Here is a 10,784-nt window from a genome sequence, read left to right on the forward strand (position 1 = left end):
TTATTTATTATTGTTATTACCCAAGCAACACACATGTTATATAACAGTTACGGCAGCGCATGTTTTGGTTGTATAGAAGTTTATTTTACGTAATTCTAACGCAACGTTGAAATAACGTCGAATTAACTTCTATACAACCAAAACTTGCGCTGTCGTAACTCTTATATAACATGTGTGTTGCTTGGGTATTCATCGAACACGAGAGTCTACATCAGTGATCCTCAGCCTAACTGTCTTTGCGGGCCAAAATTGAATTTTGAAAAGCGACTGCGGGCCGCAAGACATTTAAGAGTTTATTTTCAATAAAATCAAGATTCAATACAAAATTCGTTTGTTTATTTTTTGAAATTATTGAACATTAGCAAAGAACCAAACAACCTGTAGTTATCAGGAGGTTTTATTTCACTAGAAAAAATCCTGAAAATCCTAGGAAATTAAAAACAGGATTTAATGACAGTAATATTTAGGTTTTGTAGTTCTTAGTATTAATAATTTTGAGCAAATTATTTCAGACTAGCTACTTGTAATTTATACGAAGCAATAGCGATGCTGGCTAGAACAATATGGACCTTAAGAATGTTGTGGATAAACTTACAGTGCGGAAGTCCAAGACACGAACACGGATAAATTTCTTGTAATTCCCTTGGATCCAGTTTTGAGAAAATATCGAATGAATTTTCTTACTGCAGCTTAGGAATTTCCTGAGAAGTATATTGAACCCTTTTTTTTTAATCTTGGAACTGTGTTCCAACATTTTTTGGGACTTTTCGTGGATTTTATTAAATTTCAGAATGATTTCTAGGGGTTCTCGAAAGAAATTCCGAAAACCTGCCTTGAGAAACTGTTGGAAATGTTTGATTTCCTGAGCAATGTGTGCAAATGTTTGTAGCCTATTTAGAATAGATATTTTAAGAGGAATTCCCTAAAATATTGTAAGGGGAAGAAGAGATTTCAGCGAAATTCCAAAAGTTTGAAAAACACTTCCTTTGCATGTTTTGGAATGTTTGGAATTAAAAAATAAACAAAATGAACATTATTTTGATTTTATTTCCGTGAAATGAAACAAATTACTAATGACGAGTTCTGCCACAAGTCCGAAATCCATGACAGAGAACCTGTAAATTCAGCCTTAACAACAGTTTCGAATATTTTGGGAACAAAATTTGAAAAAGTAGCTTTTTACAGTTTGTAAAACTTTCAAAAAATTTACAGCTTTTGAAAAACTCTCCAGGATAATGGCAAAGTTAATCAGTAGTTGATATTCATTCCCATGAAAGTTTTGAATTATGGTGAAATTTCTGATTTTCATTATGAAATCTTTGAGTGGGCCACTTTCTAATATATTCCAAAATCAGTTCGCGGGCCGCACAAAACCTTGTCGAGGGCCGCATGCGGCCCGCGGGCCGCAGTTTGGTGACCACTGGTCTACATGAATGAACTTAAAAACTAACAAATACATTACAAACTTGAACTCAAATGATTACGGAAAACATCAATATTAACATTAAAATCAAACAAATCAAAAACGCAATTAAAAACAGCACATATTCGTCTAATTGGATCTTGTTGAGCATAGTCAGTGCGTTGGAAGTTTAATCTTAAAAACGTTCGCGTCCTTAATGGTCTAGGAATGACATTCAAATTAACTTTTGACAAAATATAAGGTGCATCTATACTTCCTGTTAGAGTTTTTCCTGCAAAAACAGCCATTGCCACTTTTCTTCGTTTCTCGAGGGTATCAAGTTCTAGCAATCGACAGCGATCTTCGTACGGAGGAAGCTCATACGGATTCTTCCAGGGCAGGAACCGTAGCGTGTAACGGATGAATTTGGACTGCACCGACTCGATTCGCTTTATCCAGACGTCATGGTAGGGGCTCCAAACCATTACTGCAGTTTCCAGAATTGATCGTACCAAGGAGCAGTAAAGGGATCGCAGACAATGAGGATCGGTGAATTCCTTGGATATCCGAAAGATGAACCCAAGGTTCTTGTTGGCCTTCGTAATAACGAAGGAATAATGTTCCCTAAATGTGAGCTGTGTGTCGAGAATTAATCCTAGGTCTTTGAAGCTAGAAACTCTTTCAATAGCACCACCTTCAATTGAGTAGGGCCACATTAGTGGATTTTTCGACCGGGAAAATGATATCACGGCACATTTTCCGACGCTTATAGACATGCAGTTGTCCTTGCACCAGTTGGAAAACATGTCGACAATCTTCTGTAGCTGCCTGCAGTCATCAATTGATTTCACGATGAGGAAAATTTTTAGATCATCTGCATACACTAATCGACATCCAGCAGGTATAATAAGGCAAATATCGTTGAAATACAGCGAGGACAGCAGAGGTCCAAGGTTGCTCCAAAATAACCAAAAAATCATTGAAATTGAAAAAAATGATTTTCATATGGTGAAATTCTTATAATGTTTAAGCAGCAGCAAATAAGGTATAGGCGGATTTGACGGAAGCTAACGATCACTTTTTTCTCTGGTGACAGGAATGAGAACCCTATGAGAAGAGTGACTCCGCCAAAATTTGCCATGGCGCAGCATAGGCAAAGTGCACTTTTTTCACTTTTTCATATCGAATCCCGCATCGTAGAGAAACAAACGGGCTCTACCTCATTTGGCATAATGCCATTTGGCATAACGCCATTTGACATAATGCCATTTGGCATAAAGGTCATTTGGCATAATGGCCATTTGGCATAATGCCGTTTGGCGTAACACAAAGAACAGCCTTCTTGGTAAGAATGTGCATAATCCTTGTTATGCCAAATGGGGTAGAGCCAAACAAACGAGCACTTTTTGGAAAGAAAATTTAATTCTCTTTCAGATGCGCTTAGATCCGGTAAGTACTTACGAACAATTTATGTAATTAATTTGAGGAGCTCTTGCTATGCCTCCGGCGGGCGATCTTCTGGATTTTTTTGTTAGCTGGCCAATCCGGTATCTGTCGTGGGCATCAAGAATGATGATAATGGAAGCCATTGCAAAAGGAAAATAGCAACGTCTAGAGCAAAAAATGAGTAAAATTTGACAACAACAAAATTAACCTTTTTATGTAAACAAACGGGGCTGCAAAACGGTGAGTCGATAAGGAGAGCGTCCAACATAACTCTGGTTCTCACAAGTTCCTACCTCATGTTTCCACGGGTCAAACGATGACAAAGACCGCCAGCTAAGAGTTGTGTGCTTAGCTGGTAGTGTAGCCTGGGCACTGTTGTCCTTCTGACTTCAGCTAGATTGAGGAGGTACGTCCTGTGCGTCTGTTCACCAAGGAGGTGCGGCTCAAACAGCGTCTGTTCTGGCATCCAGTGGCTGAATATAAAACGCTGTATCGCGTCAGCTATACCTAAGGTGGCAGCCCCACCAACGCGATGTAGGCAGCGCGACCTCGGTAAGGTAGCCAACACTACGAACACTTTTCAACACTACGAAAAATGAAGTAAGAAATAGAATATGCGAACGATACTCTCGGAAACCAACCCGGCAACGAAATAAGGACTATGATTGGAAACTCGGTACCTGGAACGTCAGGACCTTAAATGAACCTGGACGAGTGAGCCTTTTGGCTCGTGAATTGCAAAAAGTTGGTGTGTGCGTGGCTGCTAACACATCGTTCAAATATAACATCTATCACAGCGGCAGCGATAAGGCAGAACATGGGGTCGGATTCATAGTGATCGGGAAACAGATGAAGCGAGTTATGAGTTGGAAGCCGATCAACGAGCGAATCTTCGAATTGAGGATCCGGGGCAAATTCTTTAACTACAGCCTGATCAATGTCTATGCGCCGATCAACGAGAAAACCGATGATGTGAAGGATGCGTTTTATGAATGTCTTGACAAGACCTATGGAGAATGCCCAAAACACACGACGTTAAGATTGTCATCGGTGACGCCAACGCGCAGGACGGAAGAGAGGACTTTTTTCTGATTGCTTATCGACTGTAGGCTTGGACGGATACGGGGATTCTCTCGGCTTTTGCAGTCGGTGACAGCAGCGAAAACAAGTTTGCCTCAACTTCCGACGGTTTCGGTTTATTTTAAACCTTCTTCAGGGGATTCTAAAATAGAAGGGGGGGGGGGGGGGGTCGTTTGTTTTCGAATAGTTTGGTAATGTTTTTGACGGTTTGTGACTCTAACCCTACTACTTACAAAGGCTTGTTTTCTTGTTAGAATCCATGGAAGCCCATGAAACATTGTCCAACGGAATTTGGATGGCGCCACCTTCAGCTATAGGTGCAATGCAATGAGTTAAGATTTTTCATTTTTGATTTCTACAGTCATACTACTCACTTTGCTCGTATCAATACGTTTGCTAGACGCTGTAGTGGTATAAACTGTTCCCTTAGCTTTTGAGCTTATTTTTGCTTCGCTTTTAGCTGAACTTTTTAGATTTTGCTCGCCTACACTTTTATCGATACTTGCTATGGCGGATACCTACGCAACTTTGCATGATGGTGTTGGTGTGGTGATATAATATGGTGTCGTGTTTAACAATCTTTGGATATTTACATTGAGGTGTGTGGTGGTGTTTGTGTGTTGTTATCATTTTCTACATTTCCTATTTCATTTGCAATTCGTGTTTTGCTAGCTTTTTCTATTTCGTGTAATATACCTGCGTAGATTGCATGTAGCCCATCAGTATCGGTTCGTCTGTTAATGCTGTGTCTGTTTCGAGCGATGTGACACATCTCTAGGAATTGCAGATTTTGTGTTTTGTTTACCTTTTCTAAAATTTTGACCTGTTTCAGATCGAACCTGTGATTTTCTTGTATGCTGTGCTGCATTAACGCCGTTCTCTCACTAAGCGATGCCATTCGTGGATCCGTGTTGTCTGCGCCTTGCTCGAGAAGCCTGTCCATAGTGTTGTACAGTGTTCGATGGCCGCTTATTCTGGTTTTCAGACGGTTTTTAGTCATTCCAATGTAGCATGCTGGGCAGTTGGAACATGGTATGTGGTACACAACATTGTTTTGATCATCGAGTGCAATAGGATCTTTGATTCTTGAGAACAAGTTGCCGACCGTGTTGATGTTGTATTTGGCGAGTTTTATGTTGGGATATTCTCGTCCTATCGCCCTGTCCACCCTTTCGGACAGGTGTTTTATGTATGGTATTGATCGGTAGGTATGCTCTAGGTGTTCTTCAGTCGGTTGACTCCCTATGGCATGCTGGATTGGTTGAGTCCCGACTGTGCTGCTGTTTTCACGTTCATTCATGCGATTGGCGATCCTCTTTCGTAGGGATGTGGGATATCCATTCAGCTTTAGATTATCCTCTACGATGACCTGCTTTGCTTGCATGTCGAGATCTGTGGACAGAAGGTGGACTCGTTTCGCGAAATTTTTGGCCATGTTGAGCTTCTGTTTTAGTGGGTGGAATGACAGGTAGTTTAGGAATCTACCGCTGGCAATTGGTTTCTGGTACCATTGAGTTTTTACCGTCTGGTTATTCTGCCGGATTAGCAGCATATCCAGATAGGGTAGCTGGTTGTCTACTTCCAGTTCGTGTGTGAACTGAATGTGGATGTCGTAGCTGTTGAACACGTCCAGTACGTGCTGGAGTTGATCCAGCGGGATAGCCGTAACTAAGTCGTCGACGAACTTCTTGAGGAACGGTAGGGGAATGTTTAGCGACCGTAATACATTGTCTAGCAAGGCTTCCATTACCCAATCAGCAATGTGGGAAGAGAGTGGGTTTCCCATGGCAGTTCCAAATATCTGCGCATAGTGCTGGCCGTCAAATTTGAAATAGCTAGAGTCGATGCAGAAACCGACTATTTCAAGGAATAGGTCTAGGCATATATTTGTGTTAGGCCTGATTTCGTCCCATCTCATGATTATGCTGTTAATCACCAGGGGTTTTGGTATTGAGGTGAATAGAGCTTTAACGTCGAGTGAGATGAGGACGTGATTGTCGGGGAGAGTGACACCATTGATAAATTCACAAAATGTGAATGAATCTTGGACGTTGTAGGAGCTTACCAGTGATTGCTGCAGAATTTTCCCTACGTATTTTGACAAGTTGTACGATGGGGCAGTCACATTCGGCACCACCGGGCGGAGTGGCAATCCTGGCTTGTGGGCTTTGGGTTGGCCATATATCCTGGGGCAAACGGCGTTGTATTTGGTTAGCTCCTTGGCCGTTCGATCATCGATGAGGTCCAGATTTCGCAGACGTTTCACTAACGAGTTGTTTTGCCGTTCAAACCGGAGGGTTGGGTCTTTGTCTATCGGTTTATACGTTTGGTTGTCTTGTAGCAGTTCCTTCATCTTCTGCTTGTATTCTTCAGCATCCATCAGTACGGTTTTGTTTCCTTTATCCGATTTTAATACGAGCACGTTGGGGTTCTCTTTCAGGAATTTCCTCGTGATGTCTTCAGCGGTGCTGCAGAACCTCACCAACGGATCGAAATGCGTGTTTTGGTTGTTGAAACGGTGTATGTGGTTGGTAATTGCATTGGCGACTGCGCATCTTGTCCGATCTTGGGTTGCTTCATTCGGATTGGACTTTGTTACCAGTTCCACGTCAGCCATCAGATGGTGGTAAGGAACTCGTCGTGTTTCAGTGATCGGTAGGGCAAACTTTGGGCCGAGACTGAGTAGGGTTTCGGTCTCTGGCGGGACCGGGACTTGGGTACCGTTATGAATGGCTTTTGCGTTGTTGATTGGTAGGTCTTCGCTTTTGGTTTCACGCTGGTTTTGGGCGGTGATCAACACACAAACACCACCACACACCTCAATGTAAATATCCAAAGATTGTTAAACACGACACCATATTATATCACCACACCAACACCATCATGCAAAGTTGCGTAGGTATCCGCCATAGCAAGTATCGATAAAAGTGTAGGCGAGCAAAATCTAAAAAGTTCAGCTAAAAGCGAAGCAAAAATAAGCTCAAAAGCTAAGGGAACAGTTTATACCACTACAGCGTCTAGCAAACGTATTGATACGAGCAAAGTGAGTAGTATGACTGTAGAAATCAAAAATGAAAAATCTTAACTCATTGCATTGCACCTATAGCTGAAGGTGGCGCCATCCAAATTCCGTTGGACAATGTTTCATGGGCTTCCATGGATTCTAACAAGAAAACAAGCCTTTGTAAGTAGTAGGGTTAGAGTCACAAACCGTCAAAAACATTACCAAACTATTCGAAAACAAACGACCCCCCCCCCCCCCTTCTATTTTAGAATCCCCTGAAGAAGGTTTAAAATAAACCGAAACCGTCGGAAGTTGAGGCAAACTTGTTTTCGCTGCTGTCACCGACTGCAAAAGCCGAGAGAATCCCCGTATCCGTCCAAGCCTACAGTCGATAAGCAATCAGATTAAACCCCCGATGGCTAACAACTCCAGCGCCCCCTTCTTTGACAACATAGAGAGATGTTATGGGATGAGAGCAAAACGTATGCTCAAAGACTACGCCAACATAAACAGGAAACTTGGCAACATGACTAGTCGAAAATCCTTCCTAGTCAGATGTCGCCGTAGAGGAGTATTTCCGGCACATTTTTCGAATAGTTTTCGCTTCACATTCCCGTTAATGGAAGAAAACAGTCCGTTCACGAACAAAATACAAAACAGCGTAACCCGGTTCAAGAAATCAATCCTGAACATCGAAATCAAGCATACCTACTACAAAATCAAAGGCCTACAATCAAATCTAGCGGGCCTATCAGAAGACATCCAAAGGTCCAACATCCCAGCGCACATATCAGTCACCTTCTTCGAAAGCCAAAGAGAGTACAGCGAGGGAAACGTGAGGACAAGCACGGCCCGAACAAAACGCAAGTTCGCTAGGATCACCGCCCAAAACCAGCGTGAAACCAAAAGCGAAGACCTACCAATCAACAACGCAAAAGCCATTCATAACGGTACCCAAGTCCCGGTCCCGCCAGAGACCGAAACCCTACTCAGTCTCGGCCCAAAGTTTGCCCTACCGATCACTGAAACACGACGAGTTCCTTACCACCATCTGATGGCTGACGTGGAACTGGTAATAAAGTCCAATCCGAATGAAGCAACCCAAGATCGGACAAGATGCGCAGTCGCCAATGCAATTACCAACCACATACACCGTTTCAACAACCAAAACACGCATTTCGATCCGTTGGTGAGGTTCTGCAGCACCGCTGAAGACATCACGAGGAAATTCCTGAAAGAGAACCCCAACGTGCTCGTATTAAAATCGGATAAAGGAAACAAAACCGTACTGATGGATGCTGAAGAATACAAGCAGAAGATGAAGGAACTGCTACAAGACAACCAAACGTATAAACCGATAGACAAAGACCCAACCCTCCGGTTTGAACGGCAAAACAACTCGTTAGTGAAACGTCTGCGAAATCTGGACCTCATCGATGATCGAACGGCCAAGGAGCTAACCAAATACAACGCCGTTTGCCCCAGGATATATGGCCAACCCAAAGCCCACAAGCCAGGATTGCCACTCCGCCCGGTGGTGCCGAATGTGACTGCCCCATCGTACAACTTGTCAAAATACGTAGGGAAAATTCTGCAGCAATCACTGGTAAGCTCCTACAACGTCCAAGATTCATTCACATTTTGTGAATTTATCAATGGTGTCACTCTCCCCGACAATCACGTCCTCATCTCACTCGACGTTAAAGCTCTATTCACCTCAATACCAAAACCCCTGGTGATTAACAGCATAATCATGAGATGGGACGAAATCAGGCCTAACACAAATATATGCCTAGACCTATTCCTTGAAATAGTCGGTTTCTGCATCGACTCTAGCTATTTCAAATTTGACGGCCAGCACTATGCGCAGATATTTGGAACTGCCATGGGAAACCCACTCTCTTCCCACATTGCTGATTGGGTAATGGAAGCCTTGCTAGACAATGTATTACGGTCGCTAAACATTCCCCTACCGTTCCTCAAGAAGTTCGTCGACGACTTAGTTACGGCTATCCCGCTGGATCAACTCCAGCACGTACTGGACGTGTTCAACAGCTACGACATCCACATTCAGTTCACACACGAACTGGAAGTAGACAACCAGCTACCCTATCTGGATATGCTGCTAATCCGGCAGAATAACCAGACGGTAAAAACTCAATGGTACCAGAAACCAATTGCCAGCGGTAGATTCCTAAACTACCTGTCATTCCACCCACTAAAACAGAAGCTCAACATGGCCAAAAATTTCGCGAAACGAGTCCACCTTCTGTCCACAGATCTCGACATGCAAGCAAAGCAGGTCATCGTAGAGGATAATCTAAAGCTGAATGGATATCCCACATCCCTACGAAAGAGGATCGCCAATCGCATGAATGAACGTGAAAACAGCAGCACAGTCGGGACTCAACCAATCCAGCATGCCATAGGGAGTCAACCGACTGAAGAACACCTAGAGCATACCTACCGATCAATACCATACATAAAACACCTGTCCGAAAGGGTGGACAGGGCGATAGGACGAGAATATCCCAACATAAAACTCGCCAAATACAACATCAACACGGTCGGCAACTTGTTCTCAAGAATCAAAGATCCTATTGCACTCGATGATCAAAACAATGTTGTGTACCACATACCATGTTCCAACTGCCCAGCATGCTACATTGGAATGACTAAAAACCGTCTGAAAACCAGAATAAGCGGCCATCGAACACTGTACAACACTATGGACAGGCTTCTCGAGCAAGGCGCAGACAACACGGATCCACGAATGGCATCGCTTAGTGAGAGAACGGCGTTAATGCAGCACAGCATACAAGAAAATCACAGGTTCGATCTGAAACAGGTCAAAATTTTAGAAAAGGTAAACAAAACACAAAATCTGCAATTCCTAGAGATGTGTCACATCGCTCGAAACAGACACAGCATTAACAGACGAACCGATACTGATGGGCTACATGCAATCTACGCAGGTATATTACACGAAATAGAAAAAGCTAGCAAAACACGAATTGCAAATGAAATAGGAAATGTAGAAAATGATAACAACACACAAACACCACCACACACCTCAATGTAAATATCCAAAGATTGTTAAACACGACACCATATTATATCACCACACCAACACCATCATGCAAAGTTGCGTAGGTATCCGCCATAGCAAGTATCGATAAAAGTGTAGGCGAGCAAAATCTAAAAAGTTCAGCTAAAAGCGAAGCAAAAATAAGCTCAAAAGCTAAGGGAACAGTTTATACCACTACAGCGTCTAGCAAACGTATTGATACGAGCAAAGTGAGTAGTATGACTGTAGAAATCAAAAATGAAAAATCTTAACTCATTGCATTGCACCTATAGCTGAAGGTGGCGCCATCCAAATTCCGTTGGACAATGTTTCATGGGCTTCCATGGATTCTAACAAGAAAACAAGCCTTTGTAAGTAGTAGGGTTAGAGTCACAAACCGTCAAAAACATTACCAAACTATTCGAAAACAAACGACCCCCCCCCCCCCCCCTTCTATTTTAGAATCCCCTGAAGAAGGTTTAAAATAAACCGAAACCGTCGGAAGTTGAGGCAAACTTGTTTTCGCTGCTGTCACCGACTGCAAAAGCCGAGAGAATCCCCGTATCCGGAAGAGAGGACTTTTTCCGTCCAATCATCGGTACGGAGAGCCTTCACTCCGTCACTAATGACAACGGCCTGAGATTAGTAAACTTTTCTGCCGCCAGAGGGATGGCCATTAGTAGCACCTACTTTGCAGGATATCCGCAAGCACACCTGGAGACACCCAAACGGCGATACTTGCAAACAAATCGACCATGTGCTGGTAGATGGCCGACATTTTTCGG

The 10,784-nt window shown here is 43.0% G+C and overlaps 2 protein-coding genes across 3 annotated transcripts; one reads left to right on the forward strand and one right to left on the reverse strand.

The window, feature by feature from the left end:
* Window positions 1–3,967: 3,967 nt before the first annotated feature.
* LOC134290675 (uncharacterized) lies at window positions 3,968–6,545 on the reverse strand. The gene is made up of 2 exons (XM_062857854.1): window positions 4,162–6,545; window positions 3,968–4,070 (listed from the first exon to the last, which is right to left on the reverse strand). The coding sequence occupies exon 1, from the start codon at window positions 6,543–6,545 to the stop codon at window positions 4,518–4,520; it is 2,028 nt and encodes a 675-aa protein (XP_062713838.1). The 3' UTR covers window positions 3,968–4,070; window positions 4,162–4,517.
* Window positions 6,546–6,955: 410 nt separating this feature from the next.
* On the forward strand, window positions 6,956–10,573 carry LOC134289977 (uncharacterized). 2 transcript variants are annotated; one of them, XR_009998776.1, is made up of 3 exons: window positions 6,956–7,112; window positions 7,202–10,370; window positions 10,462–10,573. XR_009998776.1 is itself a non-coding variant. In XM_062856863.1 (2 exons), exon 2 carries the CDS (start codon window positions 7,348–7,350, stop codon window positions 10,012–10,014), a length of 2,667 nt encoding a protein of 888 aa, XP_062712847.1. In that variant the 5' UTR covers window positions 6,956–7,112; window positions 7,202–7,347; the 3' UTR covers window positions 10,015–10,454. The 2 variants fall into 2 exon arrangements, 1 of the variants encoding a protein (XP_062712847.1); XM_062856863.1 differs by lacking the exon at window positions 10,462–10,573 and having other exon boundaries at window positions 7,202–10,454.
* Window positions 10,574–10,784: the final 211 nt, after the last annotated feature.

Source organism: Aedes albopictus, chromosome 3 (genome assembly GCF_035046485.1).
Source record: "Aedes albopictus strain Foshan chromosome 3, AalbF5, whole genome shotgun sequence".
NCBI classification, from domain to species: domain Eukaryota; kingdom Metazoa; phylum Arthropoda; class Insecta; order Diptera; family Culicidae; genus Aedes; species Aedes albopictus.

What these genes read in the sequence shown, in the direction of transcription:
- LOC134290675 (XM_062857854.1), bottom strand. Translation starts at nt 6,545, where the DNA reads ATGGCTGACGTGGAACTGGTAACAAAGTCCAATCCGAATGAAGCAACC.
- LOC134289977 (XM_062856863.1), top strand. Translation starts at nt 7,348, where the DNA reads ATGGCTAACAACTCCAGCGCCCCCTTCTTTGACAACATAGAGAGATGT.